Source organism: Alligator mississippiensis, chromosome 4 (genome assembly GCF_030867095.1).
Source record: "Alligator mississippiensis isolate rAllMis1 chromosome 4, rAllMis1, whole genome shotgun sequence".
Lineage (NCBI taxonomy): Eukaryota > Metazoa > Chordata > Crocodylia > Alligatoridae > Alligator > Alligator mississippiensis.
In genome coordinates this window covers 190,619,302-190,644,113 of record NC_081827.1, presented here as the reverse complement: position 1 = coordinate 190,644,113, position 24,812 = coordinate 190,619,302, and the positions used below count along the sequence as shown (strand labels likewise).

The window sequence follows — 24,812 nt, the reverse complement described above, 5'->3', positions numbered from 1 at the left end:
GCCCCATCAAGTGACTGGATTAACATCTGGTGAGTTGCTGTAACTCAAACAACTCAACCTCTCCCAGGTTACTAGCAGAGTTTGACCTTTAGTTCTGTCCTCACAGGTCAGCTACTTTGAGATCAAAGTACAGTAAAAGCTGTGTTAACCGCCACTTTATTAGCCGGAAAACTGTTAACCGGCATCCGAGCAATGTGGCAAAAGCAAAACCAGAAGTACCGCTTCTGGGGGACTTCCCGTTTCACCCCTGCGAGCTGAGTTTTTCTTCGCCACTTTTTCAGCCCACAGCCCAGGGTAAAGCAGTCTGCGCAGGGGCCCCTTCCCTGTCCCCCGGCACACTGATGCCGGGGAGTGCACCAGACGGTGCACATTTGGTTAACTGGAATATTTGATTAACTGGCAATCCCCCATTCCCGCGGGATGCCGGATGACAGAGCTTTTACCATACCACTTTGAATTCAAGCTAGAGCTATTTGCCTCTGGACAGCTGGGTTAGAGTTATTGTTTAAGTTATTGCTCAAGCTCACAAGGCAGTGAAGAGAAGCCCTCAAAATTTGGGCACTGGGTTGTCTGCACACTGGTTTTGGCCAGGATAGCCAGGTTATGAGAGAGCAAATTGCTCACCGAAAGAGCACCTGAAAAGAGACTGATAACTTTTCTTGTAACTTTCAGCTATTCCAGAAGATACAGCCCATTAGCTTAGCTGGAAAATCAGGAAGAGAAACTAGAGTTCACTTCACACCTTATATTTGTCCTCACTAATTACTGTACAGCTTACATATAGATAACTAAATTTAGGGCTCATCCATACCCTTGCAATGGCTGGTCCCAGGAAGGATGAAGCTGAGCTTCCAGCTCTCAAGGATGTCAGTATACTCAGGTGGGCAGGACACACTTACTTCTGTGCTTCCTGAGTCCACTGCTGCTATGGTGTAGACAGGCCCTTAGAGCAGTAGTTCTTAACACTTTTAGATTTGTGAATTGAGCGGCACCCCATTTTAAAAACAAATGTATTTATTATAGTGCTTATCTGCTTGAAGAGGGGCTGGAAAAGAGGAAGAGCAGCAGAAAAGAGCCTGTGCTGCAGTGAGTGGGGAGAGGAGTAGCAGCTGGAAGGGAAGAACCTGCATTTATCTTCTCATGCTTATCTCACCAGCAACACCCTTCAGAGACTCTCATGGCACCCTGATTGAGAATCATTGTCTTAAGTCCACATTCCTTTGATCCTCTCCTGCTAACTACTTGTTGTCAGCTAAAATTTCGAAAATTATCCATTTAGGGCTTGACTTTCAGAGATACCAAACACCTGCTGTATCTGATATGGGTGGTAGTTGAGGGTGCTCAGCAACTATGATACTGAAGGCTTTCAAGATATATCTGTACTGGGAAAGTGCATCACTTTAGAAAATGTTAGTTAACGAAGTGTTATACATGACTTAGCTCAATGTGAGTAAGGGCTATTGTGTTTAGGTCAACAGTAGCTAGTCATATTTTGTTAGTTTTGGAGGAGTTGAAGGTTAGCCATGGCTGGTTGACATGGCTTTTAGAAACAACTTTTAAAAACAGCTATTCTCATTACACTCTAAGATTTAATCGTAGCATTTTAAAACGCATCTGAATCCCAGTGTCAGAAGTGACTGAGTCATCCATGGGTCATAAACTCCCAACTTAAAGGTATTTAGAAGCATAATAGTGTAGCTAGATACTTTGTGGGATTTTCACAAACATGTATGTGCCTAAAGACCTTTAAAAATTAGGGCTTTAGGCCTAGAACAACAAAGTTATTTAGGTACCTAACCCCTGTTGGAAAAACTATGGGATTAAGATGCATAAATACCTTTGTGGATCTAACCCTTGTGCCCATTATAATTTTTAAAGGTATTCTGGTATTGCTCTTTTAAGTTCTTTAAGACCTACAGGATTGACATGGCTAAATTCTGTTTCAGAAGTGACCTGGGCCTCCAGGCCTTATTGAAGGTCAGTGGCACTAGGGCTGTTTAAGGCACTAGGGCATATCTGAATAACAGGGTTTCTAACTTTTTCCCAGTGTGGAGATGCTGTTAGTGTTCAGGCTGTTTGTGCATATAAGCACCTTGAATCACTGCTGGCCTGACAGTGGTGTGCAAATTAACACATGCAGATAGGGAGTGTGCAAAACTGAATTCTTTAAAGTTTGAGCCTGGATGTGCAAAAGTAGTACAGTATATTACTAGCCCAATGAAGTTACCATTCACAACAATAAGAATTCCCTTGTTACCTCTTTTCCTCCACTGCCTTGCCTAATTTAGGATGTTTATATTTCATTTTACTGCCTCATCACACTAGTCTCTGTGCTTTTCTCTGACGTTTTTCAAATTCAAATGATATTAAAGTACAGCTGCCCTTTTGACAGTGAAAATTCCACTAGTGTTTGCTTTCATTTAACTCCCATGTCTGCCTCTGAAAGTTGAATGTTAGTTTCAAAACTGTATGCATTAAAGGGCAAAGCAATGACACTAGCCCATACCCTACACTGAGGAGATCTACCTCCCTATCACCTTGCCAGGAGCTCCATGGAAGCAGTGTGCCTCCTCCCAGGGATTGTAGTCAGTACCTTTTAAAGAAGCTGCAGTGTGCATTTTTCTGTAGCTACAATTATAGGTTCTCTAGGCTCCTTGTACAGTGCTAATGCTACTAAGTCATGGCCTATCTCTGGGCAGGTGGTGCAGCTACATATCCCCCTGCCTTTGGATCTGAGCTGTCACAGCTTACATCTACATAAGCACAGCTTCTGCTACAAGGTCTGTGACAGGGGTGGATAATTATTTGGGCCTGTGGGCCACATAGAAAGTTTTGGTGATCTGTTGCAGGTTGAGCCAGTGTCCTTCTTCCTCTGCCCTCTCCTGTGCAACAGCTTACCAAAACTCCTTAAGTGGTTCTGTTCCTCACTGGGCTGGGGGCTGGGATAGGGCCATGGGTGGAGAGTGGCATCCGGGAGTGGGGTGGCTGGGCAGGGCCACGGCTGGGATCATGGGGCCAGGGCTCAGGGCAGCGCCATGATCTGCTGCCTGCACACCCCTGTGAAGGGCACTGGTTTTCCAGGCAGGGGCGTGCAGGGAGCGGATCGTAGCTCTGCCCTGGGCCCCAGCCCTGTTCCGTCACCACCCAGTGATCCAGGGGTCTCAATGGAGACCGGCCGGGAACTGCGCAAGGTGTATGGGTGGGCAGATGGGATGGGACCAGCAGGGAGCTGTGTCCAAGGTCAGGCCTTGTATTGACAGTGCAGGGCTGGGGCCTGGGGCAGAGCTGTGATCCACTTTCTGCATGCCCCTGCCTACGGAACCCACATCCGTCACAGGGATTTGCAGGCAGTGAATCTTAGCTTGGTCCCAGCCTCATGTTATCACTGCCTCGTGATCCCACCCGATGATCCTGGCCTTGCTTGCCTGTCCCACTCCCAAACACCGCTCCTGACAGGCACTGACACTATGGGTGCTCTGGGGCTCAAGCACCCACTGAAAAAAATTAACAGGTGCTCAGCACCCAAGAGCCACAGCCATTTTGGTTTTAAATGTTAGATCTCTACAGCTGTTTGCAGACATTTAAAAAAAAAGTGCTTTACTGGAAGAAGAAATGCATTACTTCAACCCAGCTGTGCAGCGTCTGTAAAGATTGGGCACTTCAGTGGGACTTCTTGTGCTTTTACCTAAAGCTGATTCAATCAGCTATTAGATAAAAGCCCCCCAAAAGCCCCACTAAAGCACCCAATCTTTATAAACAACAGGTGGGTCAGGTTGAAGTAATGCATTGCCTCTTTTGGGCATATGTGGCGAAATCCAAAGTTGGTGCCTATGCCACTCCCTGTCTGCCTGCCCACCTGTCACCCCATACCATTTCCTAGCCACATGCCCTGCCTGTTTAGGTCCCACCCCTGGTGGTGACTGGAGGGCAGATGAGCCAGGCTGCCAGGGCAGCAGGGCTGGGGCTGGCAGTGACAGCAGCTGGAAGGAACTGCTGCCACTGGGGCTACCAGGAAGTGAGTCTGGCTGCTGCGCTGCGCTGCCCCAGCCCTCCTGCATGCCCAGGGATGGCAGAACCAGCTGCACACTCCATGGCCCAGGCTGCCCCCTGAGCATGGGCTAAGTGGGACTGAGGAACCTGCTGCAAGTCAGACAGTATCTCTTGGCAGGCTGGGTCTAGCTCAGGCTGTATTTTGCATGAGCTTGCTGGTGCTCAGCACTGACTCTGTCTGGAGCCCTTGCTTCTCTTTACTCTCCTTCACCCCCCTCCCCCCCCCCCCCCCCGATTCAGCATCGGGGAAAGAAGGGGAGGAACAGTCAAAAGTCACATGCAGCCCCTGCTTTCATGCAGCCCCTGAGGTTTCATGCTACTGCTGGTCATCCAGTCTCTTCCTTTCTCTGCTGCTGATTTGGGAGTAATGGGGGGAAGTGAAGAGCATCAGACTCTGGAGCTGCTTGAAAGCAGGGATTCTGGGCAGACCCTGCTCTGGTGAGCTGAGAGATCAGGTGTGGAGCTCCCAGTAGGAGCTGCTGAGAGCTCACTGGCAGCTAAAAGCACAGCGAGGGGCTGCGGCCACATGCCTTTCAGCTCTGTGGCATGGATACAGTGAGCTCTTTTTACTGTGTATGTGCCCCATACTGAAAGGGGGTGTGGCTGCACCCCTGTTGCTACAGTTCTGGATCTACCCATGTCTCTGAGCTCTTGTAGTAATAGGCTAGGGACAGACATTAAAATGTGTAATGTCTGTCCCTAGCCGTAGAGAGCCACTTCGCAGCTAAAGTGGGGGCATCCCTTGATCCCTGTCTACTTTGTGCATTCATTCAAGTTGCAAATACTGGCTAAAACCTTTAAAAACATAACAGATATCCTATAAAAGATCTAGGAAGGGATATATTGGGCAATGAGATGTTATTTGAGACTATTAGTTCACATTTATTATCCCTTTGGAAAGTAAAACTCCACCAGGAAAATGTTTTGGTTTTAGAGATTTTTGTGTGTTTCTTGCCCAAATGATCAGATCCTTCCTACCTCAAAATAAGTAAATGTGTAAGAGCAGTAGCAGGTACCAGAATCAGCTTTACATCTTACTGGCACTAGTGTCTTTTAAAATATCTGTGTGCCATATGCACAAATCAGAAAGTGTCATTACTAGCTCTCTTATATTCTCTTCTACAGAAGGGTGACATATCTCTGAGTAGTCTACTTAAGTAATAGAATTCTGATTAAGTTTATTTGATGAGGCATAGTGGTATATTTCTTAAGTCACAGTTGCCATGGCAGTGCATGTTATAATGACTTAACATTTCACTGCAATGATGGGAAAAATGTTCAAAAGTATAGGTCTGTTCTACTGGAGCTAATTGAATCTCCAAAGCTGTTGACTATATAGAACTTATGACACATTTGAATAATTCCAGTTCCATCCAGTAGATGGCAGTGGTACACAAATACTCAAGTCATACTGTTGCAGTAGCCTTCAGCTTAAAATGGGTTTATTAAATTGCCATGATCAAGCTAATCACAATGTTGCATGCCACAATAATATTCATAGTGTACTGTGCTGAATGCAACTCATACTAAAGTGGTTCTTCTTATATACGTTACTCCATAACTTTGCTGGCCTTACACAGTCACAAAGAAATATAGAGGTTTGTTGTCTTGTACATTATGAAAAACATGGAGAAGGTATTTATTTATAGACTACAGCACCATGTCACCAGTGTACCAGTGGTTTCTAGGGCAGTAGTTATCAACCTTTTTTGTACCAGGACCCATTTGTAAACATCAATGGGCAGTCCCAACCCAGTGCCCCTCACTCCTGACCTGCTGCCCTCCACCCCCAGTGTGTGGGGCAGGGGGTGGGTGTGTGGGGTGCAGTGGGGTGGTGGGGGTGTGGGGCATGTGGAGCTCCAAGCAGCCCCTCACAAGCTGGAACTCTGCCAGCCTGCAAGGTAAATGCCACGGTTTCCCACATGTTTCCCCTTTAAAGGAGAATTCATTTTTAAAGTACAGACCACAGTATACAAGAAACCCACAGACCAACATACATATCTGCACAGAACCAGCAATCTCCCTAAACACACCAAAAAAGCTGTGATATACAGCCAAGCCCTCAGATACCACTGCATTTGCACTGAAGAGAACACCCGGGATTGCCACCTCACCAATCTTAAAAAGGCTTTCACCCAGCAAGGACACTCGTCCAGAGAGATAGATTGCACGTTTGAAAGAGCCACCTGGATACCACGTGAAGAACTGCTGCAGTACAGAAGAAAACCCCCCACAAATCGCACACCGCTGGTTATGACATATCACCCCTCCCTTGAACCTGTACAGAAAATCCTCAAAAAATTGCAACCCATACTAGAAAGAGACCCTATTCTTAAAAAGATCTTCCCAGAGCCACCCATCCTAGCCTTCAAACAAGCACCGAACCTCACCAACCTCATCACCAGAAGCAAACTTCCTCAAGCCCAGAACACACCAAAAGGATCCAGACCGTGCCATGACAAGAAATGCAAAACCTGCCAACACATCTCCACCACCCCCACTATTACTACACCCCACAACAGAGCCATCAGCATCCCTCCATCTTACAGCTGCACCTCCAGAAATGTAATATACCTCATCCAATGCACCAAATGCCCTGATGGAAAATATGTAGGAGAGACCAAACAACAACTGCGCACCGGAATGAATGCACACCGGAAATCCATCAAAGACAGAAATACCCAATTACCGGTGGGGGCACATTTCTCACAGGAGGGCCACTCTCTCTCTAATCTCTCAGTCCTGATCCTCAAGGGAAACTTACACAACACTTCCCAGAGACGAGCCTATGAGCTCCATTTCATCAACCTCCTGGATGCTAGAGATCATGGACTAAACGTAGACATTGGATTTTTGATACATTATAATCTGCCTGGCAACTGACTCCCCAGCCCAGCCCCTGGCTTCTTTACTTTTCATGCCATCCAAGAAGAGCACACACCAACTGCTGAAACTTCCTTAGCCTGACGAAGGGTTTTTGAACTCGAAAGCTTGCTTAATAACTATTCTCCAACTATTTGGGTTGGTCTAATAAAAGATATCAAATTCACCCAAGGAACCTTGTCTGCCTATGTCCTTAGACCAACACGGCTACAACCTACACCCCTGCTGACCTTTTCCTGTGACCCACTTTTGGGTTGCGACCCGTGGGTTGAGAAACGCTGTTCTAGGGTGCCTGTCACCAAAGCAGAGAATGGTACAGAACAGTTTTGAAGCTGACTTCTCATTTTGTCTGTGTTGTCTATTTCTTGTTTAGCTAATAGCTCTACATCCTTTTGCCTCGAGAAGAAACCAGAAGCCAGAAATGAGTAGCCTGTAGTATGTTGTACTACAAATGCCCTCTCTTTCTCCATATATGTTTGAGTAGTTGTGAGGTTCTGCTACAGTGCGCAACTGCAAGATCTGCCAAATTTGTATTCTGAGCTCATCCTGTACTTTGTGCAAGACGATGCTTAGAGGAAGATAGAAAAGGGCATCTACCTAGAGGGAGAGAAAATGAGTTACTGGCAGATAAAACTATAAAGTTAAACACTGAAAACATTCATTTTTGTAACCACTAAGAGTCAAAGTCAGAGCTTGGTGTGTTTTATTTCTTCATAGAATGTATTTGTTTAAACAGTTCAAGAATTCCTTTCTGCTAATGGTTTTGAAATCAGCCCACCCAGTTCTTCAACCTGGTATGACAGTCTAAGCTGAAATCCTTCCAATCCTAAGGAGCCACATGCAGATTCTAAGGGGTCTGCCTGGGTCTCAAATGTCTTTAGGTCATAGATAGTTAAATGATTTAAGTGAAACTCAGGAGGAATTTATTTGCATGCATCTGAGTGAGTGGTCCCCAAATTCTTCCTACAGCTGCTTAAGTGCCTGAGAGGCCTTAAACATCTAAGTGTTCAATAGGGAACTTAATTTGGTGCCTAAAGTTCTACTACAGCATATGCCCAGACCTGCCATCATCCTAACTGGGCTTGGCATTTTGGTGTTTGTCTTTCACTTAAAGCCTTTGAGCTTTACACATTGAGTATCCCATGGCAACTCTACATATTCATTAATGCGCTGTAGTTACTGAGCGCTAAGTTTAGTACTTAGTACCTAACCAAGTACTAAATCAATGCACAGTAACTCGTACTACTGCCCAGTAGCACCAGCACATGGGTTTTTAGTGATGCTTACTGCACAGTATCCTAATACTACTGTGCAGTAGTGTATTAGCATGATTTTTGCCCAGCACGCTACTGTGCAGTGCTATTAGACTACTGTGCAGTTAGCATCTTGTGTAGATGTGACCCCTGTGCCTGAGTCCTACAAAAGTAGGCAGGCTCAGAGCACACCCAATCCGCATATACAGCATTGTGTTCAGCACCAAGTATATCAGTCATATCCACTCCCATCAGTGATATCCACTTCCAAAAATGTGCTTGTGCTGCTTCCTACCTTTTGCATAATAGCTTAAAGGTTAAGGCACGCTACAGGAAGTGGAAAATTTAAGTTCTAGACTATCCTCAGACAGAAGTGGTTCAAACCACACATCCCACATTCTAGGTGATTTCCTCAACCATCACCCTATAAGCTGGTGTGAAAGACACACTCCAGTGTTCTTGTTTGAAGATATATCTCTGCATAGAAAAGAATGCAAGAGTCACTCTTAATGCATTTAATCCAATGACCCTTTAATATGCAGCATTTAAGCAGTCTGGTACAGGGATCAGAACTCAAGATTCTTCTTTCCTATGGCAGTGTCCTTATCACTGGGTTCAGAGTCAGATTCCCTCTTTTTCTCTCTCTGAGCTCAGAAGCCCAGCTTCAGTTGAAGGAGTGTTGAGCATACCCATCCTAGCCTAGCCTCAAGCTAATCATTTAGGGTATCTTCCTAGGAGATGAAAGGTATGAATTTCGACTCCCCTGAGGCTGAGGGCCTAGAACCAAGGTCTCCAAAATCCTGAGCGAGTGTTCTTATTCCTAGGCTACTATGTAGAAAGTGGGAACCACTACCTTAGTGAGCCAGTTGTCCATACGCAAAGGGACAACTGAAGTGCCAAAGTCTAGGAAGAGGTTTTGGTCTGTGAATCTCAGTCTCACATAGGTGCCTAAGTCAGGGCTGCAGTGCTCCAGTGGAGAGGCAAGATTTCAAGCATAGCCTTTTCTTTAGTATCTCCTGTTGGCTGGAAGTACTGTTGTGCTCAGCATGCTGAGTTCTGTAAATTCCATTTGAGGTGCCTGTCTTTCCTTTGTACAGGATGGCCTGGGCATCTAATTCTGGTTTGTGCATTCTGTTCCCATAGTTGAGCATCTAAAAGTTAGGCACAGCAGTACTGAATATCGGCATGGTGATGTCACTTTGGACCTTGGCCCTGGTGTCTTAGTTCCTTGTAGCACTTCCTTACTGTACAGGCGGCCAGAAGGGTAAATACATTAGAGTTTGTAACTTGCTCAGACACTACAGTGATAAGAGACTTTTTTCAGACAGCTATGCTTGTACACGCACACGTGCATGTTCTTCAAGAACGTCTAGCTCTTGCTAAGATCTGTGAAACATATGCCCAGTTTTAATGTCTAGAGTGTTGAATCATTGGAGTAATAGATCCAACGATTTCTGGCTGTAATAGATCCAAGGCGTTTCTGGCTGTCTTGACATGCTTATGCTCCTTTTTTCTTCTCTTGCTAACTAAGTTAAATTCTACAAAATTCATAAAGGTATCTTCCATGGAAATCAGTTATAGGGCTTTGCATTTTTTTCTTTGAACATGTGCTTTGACAGGCTTAAGCAGAGTGAGTTGCTACATGGCAAAACTCCAAAGCCATTTGCAGTCAAATGTTTAGAGAGGAGGATATTATAGGAATGATCTCCAATTATTTGATAAATTAAGAATTTAAAACCCAGTAGCAGTAAATTGTAACTGTAAGAAAGAACAAAACAAACAAAATGTGGCAGTATGAAGCAAAGCCCTGCATAGACAAATTGCATACTCATAAATCTGTAAACCCAAAATTTGGCTGAGTTAAATAGTAAACAATTACTTACCTACAAACAAAAGTGGTTTTAGAGAGGGAACCATCTCTAAAACCACTTTTGTTTGTATCAGAACAATATGTATTTCATACATTTTCACAGTAAAAATAGAGCAACAAATCAAAAAAAAAATAGTAGGATACTTCATACATGGAATTTGCCCCACGCAGGAAAAAAAATCATTCTAAAATAAAGACGATTGAATGAAATGCATACATGTAATAATTGGAATAAGCATGATTCCTGAGGAGGTTTTTCTCTTATTGTCCTGGGTATGTGGAAAACCAGGATTCATTGTACTGGTTTTAGCCTTGTAGTGTGCATTTTATTCAGTTTCTGTCTAATCTACATTTTTTTTTTCCATTCCCTGTACTGATTTATAGATGTGTAAGACTAAATAATTAATCATTTAGTTGATAATTCCAGTGATAACTGGTTAGAGCTTACTAGTTATTGCTTAGCACAGTCAGGCAGGGAAGCCACGTGGTGCCCCAGCAGGAACTGGAAGGCAGCAGGGCCGCTCTAATTAAAGCTCCCAGAGCATCATGTGTATCAGCATCCGTGTGTTGAAAAATGGTAATGGGGGTGCTTTAACTAAAGCTCAGCTGACAGGCTTTAGATTTTTTTTTTTTCCTCACTGGTGCTTATCATCCTGATATCTGAACTCCTTCCATGTAAAACAGATTGGCAATAATGATGTCTCTAAAAGTGGGGTTTTCCAGTTATGGAAAGCTCTGCTTGATTTTTGGGGGGGGCTTTTTGATTGTGCTGTTTTGGTAGGTGCTGTGAGGAGCAAGGGATGTAGGTTAAGGCTAACCATCACCCAGGTTGTGGTAGAAAAGATGCACCATTTCCTGAAGTGTCTTTTGCATTTGTCCTCTAAGTTGTTTGGCTCTTGCATGGAAATACTCCATTTTACAAAGCTAGTTTGTGCTGTCTTATTTGAAAATGTACAGTAGATATAGAAATATAACTGCCTTTCATCCTGCCCCTTAAACATTTGGGGCATGATATTGTGAGTGACTTGAGAGCATTTTACTGTTCCAGGAAACATGTGTTTGGAAGCCAGTATCAGAAAGTACTGACCTGTTTGAATAAGATATTCCATTTTCTTTTCTTTTCTGTCTGTCTCTCTTTGCAATAGAAGAGTTGCCAACAGGTTTGCAGTGACATTTCAGAACCAGAAGTGCGAGCAGGAGATGCTGTGAGAGCGAGGCAAAGCATTTAAGCTGACGTTCAGACTGAAAAGCTTTTTCATCAGCCTTTTCATACGGTATGTTTTCTACATTAAATATTCAGTGCTCGGGTTAACTCAAACAATATACTGTACTTCTTTCCATTGCAAAAAATCTTTGCTAAATGCCTTGCTTCAATCATTTCTTTTGTGCTATTGCTGATAATTAAAATGACACACAACTACTCGCAGGCTCCAAATTTAGGTTCAGACTCTGTTGCCCTTACTTTACAAGAAGAATCACTGACGAATCGATTAAAAACATTTACAAAGTTAAGAAAGTTGGAGTATCTGGATTGAGTCTTTAGAATTTAAGTCTAATCCTGCATCTCCCCTATATACAACAGACACTTTCTTTCAAGAAGAAACTTCATTTTCCCCAAGTGTTTACCAGATTTTTATGGCCTGATTCTGAGCTTGCCAAGAAGCCAGAGTAAGAGGCTTTTTGCCCATAAGAACTATGGAAAAAACTGGGTTAAATGGAATCTTCATCCCAGCCTGCACGTGCCATGGGTGGTATCTACCTCACTGGCAGGCTGTGCAGTTATGTTTGAACGTGGTGAGCAGTGGTAAATATGACACAGTTCTTCACACAGGTACAAGTGTGGCCAAGTAGATCTGCGCTAGCTGTGTATCAGGTACACCATGTTACTAACCCCATGTTGTGGGATGCAGAATACTTGCAGCAGAGATATGAATAGAAGTTAATTTTTCCAGCATGTTTGAAGAACAGAAGTAGCAGATACAGCCTTACCCTTGCTATTTTTAAATATTCATTGCCTAACCAGGACCACCAAGCCAACTCCTTTTTTGGCTCACTATAAATACAATTTGACAACTTCCACAATATTTGCGGGATTTTCTCAAAGTCCAAATCCTGGAGTCACATGGTTATTTCAGAATTTCACCCTGCTCTTATATTGTAATGAAAGTTTCTAGCCCTCCTGGTTTTAAGTAAAAGCTTAAAAAAAATGGGAACCTGGCAGGCCTAAGAAACAGAAAGGAAAATAAAAAATGCTGAGATTATTTTTCTACTGAGTTTTGGTTGCTATCAGGATTATTGGGAACCCCAATATTTTTTCTGAATACTTGAAGTTGAAAATATTGCATATATACACTTGTTTAATTAATGTAGTGCTGTAGCCATAATGGTCCAGAAATTATGTGAGGGGCAAGAATTTTGTTGAGTGTTAGCTGGTCCAAGAAAAGATATGTTGATGGGATGAAGTAGGTAAGTTTTCAAATGCAAAACATTCTTCATCAGGTCTTGGATCACAGGAAGCCAAGTGCTTAGTTTCCTATGATCAGAGACCTGACAAAGGAATGCCTTGCATTTGAAAGCTTGCCAACTTTATCCCAGTTACGTAGTTGGTCCAATAACCAAGAACACCCGAAGAAATTCTTGCATCTTGTTTAGTTAAGGACATTTAAATAATTTCTTGCAATGCTGAAAGTTACTACAGCATCCCTAAAATCTAGGAAGTAGGACTTCACTCAAGTTAGTTCTGTTTTCTAGATTTGAAGTGTTTTGCATTACTTCAGCTGCATTGAAGTGACAAATAATTTTATTTTTTTTTTTAATCTTACAGGAGTAGACTTCAGTTGTGCAAACTTTAAACTTTAAGTAGATAATGTATTGGACCAAGTACAAGTTTTATAGTTAACTGTGTGTATAAGAGTTTCCAGGATTGGGCAGCTATTAATACTTTTTGCAGTTTATTTTTAATAGTTTATTTGAAATAATTGCAAAGAAAGATGCCAAAGATCTGCAAAGGCTTAAGTGCATGTGGAAAGTTACCACTTGAGAGTAGTTGCATTAACTTTAGTAGGATTATTCCAATGCATAATTATCCAAGTACTCTTTGTGGGACAAGGACCATAGCACTCTTTCCATAGGGGAATAACGGAATTCTCATAGACAACAATATTCATTAGTTAAATAAATCAAGTCTTGCCACAAAAAGTCTTTTCTAACCTACTTTGCTATTAATAACAAAAACAAAGGATTTTTTTTTAAAGTTTTCCCTTTAAATATGTCACTTATTTCACTTATGTAACAAGTAAAGCTGAACTAAATTACTTATCTGGGCAGAACTCTTATATAAGTTCCTTCATCAATTATTTCTCCTTGGAGAAAGTGAATGTAACAGACTTCAAAATCCATTTTACTATTCTTATTGCAGAAGCTGAAATATACATATTAATGAAAAGGTCTTAAGTGGAAAACAATTATTTCATTTGTAAAGAAAACAGTGCCCTAATAGTTCATGACTTTAAATTTATTTTTTTTTTCAAGGCATAGTTTTCTATGGCTTGCCAAATCTTCCTGAAATAGCTTGCAATTGCAAGCTAACAGAATCAGCAACACTTCCATCAGTGGAAGACTATAGACATAATAATTCCTTTGCTATATGGTCCAGGTGACAAGTCAGATCTGGCTATGTGCTGTATGAAGTTTTCATGTCTAGTTTAAAGATGAATAAACATTGCTGCGAAGAGTAAATCGTGGATAAGTACTTTAGCAAAATTTAATCAGCTAATTTAATTTTACATAAAAGCATTCTTTGAAGCTGTGTATAAACAGAAAAAGATTTTCTGAGTAAATAAAAAGATTAACATGATTGATTTGGCTAGCAATATGTTCAAGTTGTAAAATTTGCTCCTACTGGTCTAGTAAAAGCAACAGTTTAATAAGCTGTTTTGGAAAGACTGAATCGATAGTTAACTCTCAAAATTAAAAATATCATTCCATTTCTTTTTCTTTACTTGATTCTTCATAGATTTCTATTTTTTTTTTTTTCTTAAGAACAGAAGGGATCTTTAGCTCATCAAGTGTAAACCCATGCATACATGGTAAAAATGCCTTTTAATTCACATAGTGCAGGAGTGGGCAAAAAACGGCCCATGGACCACATCCGGCCCATAAGGCCATTCTATCCACCTTTTGGGGGCCCTAAAAATTTAGAAAATTAATACTTATCTGCCCTTGGTTCCCATCAAAAATGACAGGAGACGGGGGCAGTAGGACCCAGGGGAAGCTCCACCAGGCTTCTGCAACAACAGAGCCTGCCCAGCCCTGGCCCCCAGCCAGAAGCCCCAGTAGGGGCTTCGGATCTGGGACGATGTGGCTGCCCCAGTGTAGGAACCTCAGGTAAGTGGGGGGGGGGGGGGGGTGGAAGGGCAAGGGAGGACCGCAGGAAAAAAATGGCCTAGGGAAAAGCTGAACATGGTGGGGGGGGGAGCAGCTCTTCCCCCGCCTTGTGGCCAGTGCTCCCTGCTGCAGCTGCTTGTAGCCCATGCAGAGCTGTCCTGAGCAGATACAAGCAGCCCCATGCGGGCTGCAAGCGGCTGCAGCACGGAGCACCAGGCATGGGGTAGGCAAGGGGCCGCTTTTTCCCCGTGCTCAGCACCAGCCTGTAACCTGCCCCCATAGCCAGCCTGGGCCCCGCACCAGCCCTGGGCTTGCCCATCGGGGCTGTGCCGTGGTGGGAGCAGCTGCTTGGCGTGGAGGAAAGCAGCCCTCCCTACTTGCCGTGCTGGGCAGTGTTTGCCAGCACCGCCTGTGCACAAGCGCCAGGCAGGAAGCAGCAAACACTGCCCAGCACAGCAAGCAGGGGGGCTGCTTTCCTCCACGCCAAGCAGCTGCTCCCACCATGGCACAGCCCCGATGGGTGAGCCCGGAGCCAGTGTGGGGCCCACGCTGGCTGCAGGGGCAGGTTACAAGCTGTTGCTGAGCGCAGGGAAAAACGGCCCCTCGCCTGCCCCATGCCTGGTACCCAGCACTGCAGCCTGCTCACAGCCTGCATGGGGCTGCCTGTGCCTGCTCAGGACAGCTCCATAGGGGTTGTGAGTGGCTGCAGCAGGGAGTATGGGCCACGGGGCAGGGGAGGGGCCATTTTTCCCTATGATTAGCAGCAGTTCCTTCCCTGCTGGTGACCAGGGGGTTGGGGCTGCATGCTGCCCCCCACCTGTACCATGAGGCTGGGGGGCACTGGGAGTGAGTAGGTAGGGGGCCAGCAGGAGCACAGGGCCCACACCAGTGTCCTGGTATCAGCACCGGTGAGGTCCAGAGCAGGGCTGCAGGAATACAGGGTCCTGGCTGGCAGGGGCTTAGTGGAGCCGGCCAGCTTCCCCCTCTCCCTGCTGGTACAGCCCAGCCCAGCTCCACAGACCCCTGCCAGCCTGCACCCCGCTTTGGGCCCCAGTGGTGCTAGCCCTGAGACATTGGTCCCAAGACATTGCGACATTGGTCCCAAGATGGTGACCAGGGTGAGGGACACCTGTCAAGGGGCAGGGCTACCCGTGCGGCCCTTGACAGCTTGCCAAAACTGGTTAAGTGGCCCTCTGCCCAAAATAATTACCCGCCCCTGTATTAGAAGGTGTAGGGCAGGGGTGGGTATCGGTTTTTGGCCGGAGTGCGGACATCAGGGCAGCGCAGCCTGCCCCAAGGTGCCTGTGCAGTCACCGCCAGCATGGAGCTGATGCCAGAGCTGTGGAGCCTGGTGCAGCTGTCTGCAGCCTGCCCCCTGCTTGCTTGCTGCAGTTGCCCAGAGCCCGGGCTGGCTACAGACAGCTGCACCGGGTTCCGGAAGCCTCCCATCACCTCTGTGCCGGGAGCAGGGGAGAGACTGGGGCTGTGCTGCCTCAGGGCCCTCCTTCACCGCCCACTCTGACGCACCAGTGTGGAGCTGATACTGGAGCCTGGCACAGCTGTTTGGAGCCTCCCAGCTGCAGCAGGCCCTGGCTCTGGGGAGCTGCTGCCAGCCGGGAGCCTGGGCTGCTTCCAGCAGGCAGCTGGGATGCTGCAAGCCTTGCTGGGAGCAGCCTGGGCTCTGTTGCTGGCAGCAGCTACCCAGAGCTGGGGCTGGACATGGCGTGCCAAGCAAAATGGCCTTGCATGCCATGCTTGGCACACGTGCCGGGGGTTGCCGACCCCTGGTGTAGGGCATATAAAAGCAGATTCCTTATAAGTTATTGGTTGTGTGTACTGCAGTTCATAAAAAATCTAAAAGAAATCAAAGCCAATGTATTCTTTATGTGATAGAAAAATAAATTATTTAGATACTAAAAAAAAGAAATAATAATAATAATTTGGATATGCATTGTCCTAACCTGTGGTACCAAAATCGGCTGCATGGAGAGTTTTGCTAATAACATGTACCTTTATTTTCTTGAATCCAAGATGAGGTTTTTTTTCCCCATTTTCTGCTCCCATCAGTTTAAAAAGACGGAGAATTGATCCAAGTTGCCTACTCCATTAACACTGAGAAATTTGGAATGGTCCCGTTGTCAGATAAGAAGTCTTTAAAGTATGGCTAGGCCGCAGCTGTGGTTTTAGAGTGGAGAGAAGAGAAGGGGAGTCCCTAATACAGGTTGGGAACTGGTGCGGAGCGTAGAGTTTAGTTTTTAGTGCACTGTTACAGTGTTCAGTGACAGCCGGTCAGCTTACTCCCTCGTTTCAAGCTATGTTAGTTAGGAATGAAAGGGAGTAATTTCTGTTTCCCTGGCCTGCTAAGACTATTTCTGGATGATTTCTGTAAAGCTGGTAATTTACCCACTACTTTTTGTCAAATCAAGGGAATTAACACTTTTGAATTCCTTTCTTTTTCTTACCTTCTTTTTCTCATTGTGCAACAGAGTCACATTATCATTGAAAACAGAGTTCCTTAAAAATCATCTTTTCTATTAGAAAAGCAAATACACCCTCAAAACCCACAAGAAGATTAAGTGCTCTCAGGCCATGCCTCAGTGAAAGCACTTGGTTTCTAGAGTTCAAATTCCAATAACCTGTTCCACTAGAAAGACGTAGTGTTCAGAGGATTACTTGCTTTCAGCAATGGTGAGAGTGAATTTGTATAAATATGGGAATTCCTTGGAATTAAACATGATTGCAAGGGGTTGTAATGGAAAGGGAGGAAGAGAATGGTATGACTTAGAATTATTTCATTCTTGAGGTGTGTTGTTGTGTTTTGTTTGTTTGTTTGTTTGTTTTTATCCACAATATAATCTGGTACAGGTATTTTGTTTACCATCAGGTTTTGCTCCCTCTGGCTGTGCCTGCATCATAATTAAATTCTCTCTTACCAAGATATTGTTTTATATAACTTGTTTAGAAACTTATGTCTCAGTTCTGTCCCCTACCAAAGCCAAAGACAGTTGACTTCAATGGAAGCAAGATTAGACTATTGGACTCCTTCCTCCTTTTAGCTCCTTGCTGTTTGCATGCAATTTCTGTCCATTTTAAACTGAATGGATGTGTAAATGAAGGACTACTGCAGACATTTTAATAGCTTCAGGCAGACTCAATTGAGAGACTAAGAATTTTCAAAGCAGACTTAAAGGGTTAGCCACACAACCCATGAGGCTGTTAAGACAGATGTGTGACAAAATCCCCATCAGCCTTGAAAATGCTAGTCATTAAGTCATTGTGGGTGCTGACAGATGTGCAGTTCCCCACTGTAACTCATGGTGCTTTACAGAAAGCACCATGAGTTACAGCAACCCTCCCCCGACCCAATAGATGTTCCCTGTTGGATTGGTGGGGGTAGGGAATCGAGCTCCACTTTGAGCTGATGCAGGAGATGCTGCATATTTGCAGCATGTCCTGGCCCTGCCCCCCTCCCCTCCCAACTTCAGTACTCTCTGCATAATGGGAGGGGGTAGAAGGGATTGAATAGAACTCCAGGCTGGGGTTTGCCCAGCCTGCGCTGGAGGGAGTGGGAATGGATTGGAGCCAATTGGGAGCACCTTCATCCAAACCCTCAGGGTTAATTTGTCATGCAATCGGGCACATTTAAAGCACTTTGCCCCCATGCACTTCTGTCAGGGCACAGCTGTAAAGTGCTTTCAAGGGGTCGATCATGTGAGTCACTTCTACCAGCCCCCTTTTAGTTGCATCTTCTAGAACACTCAAGAGGCATTAGCTTTTTAAAGAGAACCTAGAACCCTATTTTGGGAATATTCAGCCACTGCTGAATAACAAATTATGAGAAATTAAACACCCTGGGCAAACTCTGCCTTCAAAATTGGAAGGTGTTAGGCAGACAGAAGGATGTAGATGGGAAAAGACTGACACCCAGTCTGCATGTATTTATACTGGCAGTATGTCACACAGCGAATATAAGTTGTTTATTGGATACAGAATATATCATATTTTTAGATCTAATTTTAGAAAGAATTGGACTTTTGGTTGTTCAAGTTACATATTTTGGGGGTTATTAGTTGTCTCTGATATTCAGGAAGCGGTAATATTGAGTTGGTTTCTGATGCTGCACGCATGCTTAAAGTTATGCACCTGAACAAGGTCTTTTGCACTTGGCATTCTCAGCACTAAAACCTGAAAATTTAATCTTTTCTTACTCTTTCTCCCTTCCACAGAGAATCCTCATCAGAATAGATGGCAGAAGTCAGTTCTTCTGCAAACATCAAGGAGAAGGTAAGTACAGTTAATCAGTTAACTCCTAAACTATGAATTCATATTTAGTCCCCAGTCCTGCAAACGTATTCATGTTCTGAACTTTTAATATACATTTTTTTCATGCCTACATTTAAGTGCACTCGAGTTTATAGGAATGGTATGTTGGGTGATAATTTTATTTTCTGACTTAGACCTGTGTTATTCCCTTGCATATTTTTTGCATCCTCTCAAACTCCTGTGCTGCAGAGAAAAGCACTTGGTATGCAAGGCATGGCAGGTGATAATACCACTCAATGTTGGTTAGCCTTGACTGGTTTCCTGTGCTCAGTTTGGGGACACGTTTTTTAAGAGGGATGAAGAGAAAACAGAACAGGATTCAGAGGTAAATGACAAAGATAATAAAGGGGTTGGAATGCAAGCTGTGTGAGGGAACTATGTATGTTTAGTTTGAAGAAAAGGAGATTAAGAGGAGAAGGAGAAATGATAGTAGGTTTCAGATATTTTAAAGGAAGCCATAAAGAAGTTGCTGAAAAATTGTTCTTTAGCATGGGGTACAGGAGACGAGAAAAAGAACTTAAAGTGCAGCAAAGTAGTTTTAGATCAAACCTCAGGAAAGTTTTCTTACCTATAAGAACATGAGTACAATGGAACAAGCTGCTGATGGAAGCTGTGGAATCTCCTTCGCTGGAGGTTTTCAAGAAGAGGCTGAAAAGGCCTCTGTGTAAGATTGGTTAGGAACAGTGAATCTAGTATGTGTGCAGGGGATTGTGATCTGTGAAATCCCTTCCAATCTTATGCTTCTTAATGATAGTCATTCCTGTATACAATACAGCTTTGTACAGACCCATGCATTCCTCTGAAAACACTGTTTCTGATTGAAAAGTGTCCATGTTATAGTTACAGTTAGTACCTAAAATTACTGTTTAAAAAGATAGCAAAAATGATTTTTGTCTTTCAATGTAGCAGAGCATTTGACAGCAGTATGTGTGTGTATACATCCATTTCACTGTTTGTTCTGGTTGGCCTTAGCCTCACTAGTCCCATGCTCTTTACAAAGGAATAAGAGGCATACTTTTTTTTTTTTTTCCCCATGGGTCACTTTTCCATGACCTTCCAGCTACCACAGGTGGGGACCATGACACAGGGGCTGAAGAGAGATTGGTATCCTAATGTTGTTGCACCAGTATGTTTAGTGATGCATGCTGTGCCTAGTATAAATACAGAACAGGGTACTATCACTGTTTATAGTTTGTGGGAGACCAGGAGACAGACTGTGGTCCTCAGAATCACAGACTACTTCGCAGTTTGGGCCCAGGATAGTATAACTGCTTGCTGTGCATAATCCAGGGCAGAGAATAAGGGATAATAACTGTCAGTAGAAAACAGCATTATGAAAATCAGCAAGTAGATAATGTCCAGTATGCTTTGTTTTAGCCACTACTAGCATAATCCAGGGCAGATGATGTAAGAGTCCAGCCTTGGTCTATTTGTTTCTTGCTGTGAAGGTCTCACCCAGAGAGCAGGAAAACAGTAAAATTATTTGGAAAGAAATTAGTCTACACTGCCTGTATTGGAAAAGTCTGTTACAGAAACCAAGATTTCTTTTAAATGTCCATTTTTAAATAAAATCAAGTTGGCAACATCTCTTCAATATTAGAGTACTTGTTGTTGAATAACATTTGGGAAAGAGAGAGAATTTTAAATTCAGGATTATGCAGAGAGGGCCAAACTATGTCTTGCTTATAACTTGTGTACATGGCAACATTAAGCTAAATCTGCCTCTCGGTGGACATGTCTACATGTTCATTAATGTTGGTTACTGCACATTAAGTTTAGTACTTGGTTAACAGAGTACTAAATAAAAGTACAGTAATACGTGCTACTGTGCAGTGGCACGGGTGCATGGCTATTTAGTGATGCTTACTGAGCAGTAGCCTAACACTACCGTGCAGTAGCATATTAGCTTGGTTTTTGCCTGGCACACAAATGGTGCAGTAACCTAACAACACTGCACAGTAAGCATTTCATGTAGACATGCCCACTGATACAAGTTTTAAGCATGGAATAACTACAAGTTAAAACCAATGGAGCCTGTTGCTCTCAGTGTCTTTTGCTGCATATATGTCTTAGTGATAGCTGCATTGTTTGTTGATTTTCATGGAAGTTGCCCTGTGTATAATGGAGGGCACAGCTTGGTACAGAAAGTACAATATTCTGACTGAAGACGCAATAAAAGGGGCAATTCATAGCTGCAGAGTGTGCTCAAACCCCATTATATCATAATATACACCACCTACCATGAGAACTTGTAGATTGTAAAGCCTTCTACCTCTTTTGGCAACCCTAGAGAGAACATAAATTCAAGAATTTATATTCCTAGATGAGCTGGGGTTTTTTTTCCACTGGATGTTGAAAGTATTTATTTAACATGGGACAAATTTGTCTGGTTTCAGTTTTGTAGTTAAACACTTTGGTTGGAGAAGCAGGCGGGGAGAGTGATGGAACTAGGATACTTTAAACGTGGCTGCATAGCACAAAAATCCCTTGGAATAAGACCGAGTTGAAATGTAGCAGAGCAAAGAATTAACAGCCTGCAACCTGGGTTGAATAATAATATTTTTAGGTTCATAGCCATTTTATCTCAGCATTCACAAATAAAGTAGTCAGTATTTCAGTCAGGTAATGCACACCAGAATTGATCATTCCTAACAGTTAATGGCTTAGATATTGCCTTTGGGTTGTAAAGACCTGATAAACCAAGACAGTTTCTGACCCTAGAGCCACTTATTGAGACTTTATCAGAGGTATTGTCTGAATGAACAGTCACAAACTGCCTCATACCTACTGCATGTCAATGAAGCTCCTGAAGAAACCATGTATATAGATAGAATGAGCTCTTGACAAACATCCTTCCTCTGTCCAGCTGTTTTATGTCCACCTTACGCTTCCCTTCTTTTTCCATGTGTTTGTCTTGCTTCCAAAAAGATATAGAATCTCTTTGCTTTATAATCCTCAACAAGGAGTTGTTCATTTTCTGATGTGCACTGTTTAGTTGAGCAGAGCAGAAACCCAGTGCTTTTCTTCATTTATTTTTATCATTAACTGTTAGATCACTTTTTCCTTTCTGAGGTTTACTTATCAACATGAAACTGGATTTCAGTGGATGGCTGTCTACTTTAGCCTTTGATGGTAGCCCAGAGTTTAAAAATTGACTTGCTTGATTAATTTTTGGAATAGGAAATATTGTCAGTAAACCTCATCTCCTAATGTTAGACTGTTAGTAGGCAATTTATAGTAAATCTGACTGTGCAAATCAGTGACTGGATCATTTACTATGTGACTTAATTTTTGTACATACTAATTTAATCACTTTTATAAGGGGAGGGTTTCTTAAGCCATTGGTTCATGTTTTGCCTAAAGTTAGGAATGAAGAACTGGAGCAGAACTCTTATTCACTCCAGATATTGCCATCCCAGCTCTGCTGATATCTATTGCAAGTGCAAAGGTGAATTCAGAGAGGTGCAGTGGTGGTGGCCACACCCCCTTTCCTGCCATGCTGCAGTAACAGCAGCTGGGAAATCTTTTAAGTCCGTGTCGTGTCCGTGTCGTGTCGTTAATGATGAGATTGGGCCAGATGTGGCCAAATAATGGACCAGTTCCTGAACTGCTGTAAATGAGCACAGACCTACAGAAGTCAGTAGAACTATGCTATTTACATCAGTTGGCAATCAGGCTCACTAAGTGTATGCTAAGTGTCTGTGACCGTGGCACATCTTATTTTTCTGAAAAATTCATCAGGCAAGTTCAGCCCTTTTCATCAGAGGTTTCCAAAACCTTAGCAAAGGAAAAATAAATTTGTCTTTCTGAATTGATTTTAATGTTATGTGTAAATCTGTTGTTAAAGCAACTAAAAGGGAACCTGACTTGTATGCAGTAAAAAGATGGATGCATGGACCTTATATGCATTTACTACAGTCTGAAAATAAAGGACTTAAGCTCACATGGAAAATTAAGCATGTGCTCAAAGTGTTTAGGTGAATTGGGATCTTAAATGGGGCTATGCATGGGTGAAGGGGTCTGTTTGTGTGTAGTCACAGAACTGGAGCTTTATAATTTAAACTTCTTATTGTCCTTAAAGTACTCCCTAGATTTGAAATCCTGAATAAGCAGTCCTTGCAGCATGACCTCAAGGAGAGAATGCTCAGGTGCCATCAGGCAAGTAGGGAAATATGCTTTGTAACCAGCCCCCAGGCATAGGAAGGTAGGTACTGTCAGTGAGAACATTTTAGCTGATCTCAATTACCAGGATGGAACACATTAAAAAAATAATTGTCAGTGGTTTAGAAAATGTGTTAGCTAATTCTCTGAACACCCTTGAATGCCTGTCCTACAACCAAATGAGGACATAGAATCATTAGAAATCTAGACTGGATCAAGACATGATGATTCCTGGAGCATTAAAAATATTTGAATTTCCCTTAGTCTGAATTGCACTACTTTTCATTTAGTGAAAGGAAAAAAATCAGTTCTTCCAGATTAAAAAAAAAAACGAAAAAAAAAACAAACTCTAGTTATTATATAGACTAACTTGTAATATCTGGGTTTTTCCAGATGCTATGTTATTGCTTGTTAAACAAACTTTCAAACTTATATGACACTCTTATCCATTTTACAGTGATCAATCTAAACCATAAATTGGTATTTATTGATGTGAAGTTGCATGGAATATTAAATTGTGTTTCCTCAAGGCACCTCTGCAGATTTTTTTTTTTTTTTAAACAGCATATGAACACAAAGTATGGATTTACACTATAAATTTGAAGTTAGCAAATTAGGAGTTTTTCCACCAGCAGTAGTAAGCAATAGAGTCCTTAGTTATAGTAAGGCTAAGTTAATTCCCTCACATCATTATTTCCCTTGCCAGAAAAGTATCTCTTTTGGGGAGATCCCATGGTTGGGCATGAAAGGGTTACATTTGTTTAGAAGCCCTTGGGTTGTTGCAATCAACAATATACTCTAAGGAGAATGTGGTGTCATTTGAGTCCCGTCTGGTTGCTGACAGAAAGCAGATCCTAAAGAGACAACCAGATTGTGGCATTTCAGTGATGCAAGTGTATTGGGCTGCAATTTCCTTCTCCCAAAGGGGTCATAGAACCCTGTTTTCATTAACATAAAGTTATTAGTGATGCAGGAACAGAATCAAACCATCCCTACATGATTGCATGTTTGGTTAAAATCTCTTTGTACAGCTCTTATGAAAAGGATGACTGAATGTTATTATTACATACACAAAACATTGTTAAAACATTATTTAGCCAAGTATTTGAAGGTTATGAAATTTCATATTTATTGTTGCCTGCTCTCCCTTGTAAGTCCATCCTGCGTAAAGCTGGTTGGGAATTTTTCAGTGAAACAGCAATGGAAGAATGCCAGTTTATCAAAACCAGAATGTTTCTTGGAAATATCCATTTCAACAAACTTCTGTGGATACATAGTCTGGTTTAGCATCAGTTTGCTTGGCAAGCTGCTGGGATCCTAGGACTTCCAGGATACACATGGTTCTGCTTGTATCCAGTCCTGCTTGAATGGACTGAAAGCTCTGGATCCCAGGATTCTCAGGATTTCTACTATAGATCTGAGCTAAAAGCATAGCCCTGCATGCCATAGATTACCTTCAAAACTCTGGCCTCAGTGTCATTTGAGCTAATGGGGTAACAAGAATAGGAGTAGAAGAATCACTGCTTAGAGCCTTAGCTGGCATACTCTCCTCTCCCAGGAGATGGGGCAACTTCAGTCTTGTGTGGTGTGTCTGGAAGAGGAGACTGAAATGCTGGTATGGGCAGAGTTCTTTAGAATGTGTGTGTTCATTTATTATTTGGCAGAATGCTAAACTTTTTACAAGGAACTCAAGTGAAAGTAAGGAATTGTCCATTTTAATACCTTGTAAATCAACTAAATCAGAATAGAAATTCATGTGATAAAGACACCTCTCTAGACTAAAGGCTTTCTCTCTGCCAAATATCAGTGTGAGAGCTTTCCCAAACAAGTCCCAAGAATGTTTTTTATAATGAAAAATGTTAGGCAGTCTAAAATCTGGGGGTCTC

The 24,812-nt window shown here is 43.0% G+C and overlaps 1 protein-coding gene across 9 annotated transcripts in view; it reads left to right on the top strand.

Annotated features, from left to right (window-relative positions):
• The window catches only part of SPATS2L (spermatogenesis associated serine rich 2 like), a 134,895-nt gene that overhangs the window by 39,222 nt on the left and 70,861 nt on the right, over positions 1-24,812 (top strand). For 6 of the 9 annotated variants that reach the window (XM_019492317.2, XM_006265425.4, XM_019492315.2 and 3 more), the window contains 2 exons: positions 11,202-11,330; positions 18,669-18,726. In XM_019492317.2, coding sequence (XP_019347862.1) covers positions 18,688-18,726 — 39 coding nt within the window. In that variant the 5' untranslated portion in view covers positions 11,202-11,330; positions 18,669-18,687. Of the gene's footprint in view, positions 1-11,201; positions 11,331-18,668; positions 18,727-24,812 lie in introns of those variants that run through there. The other 3 variants (XM_059727218.1, XM_059727217.1, XM_059727219.1) reach the window with 2 other exon arrangements.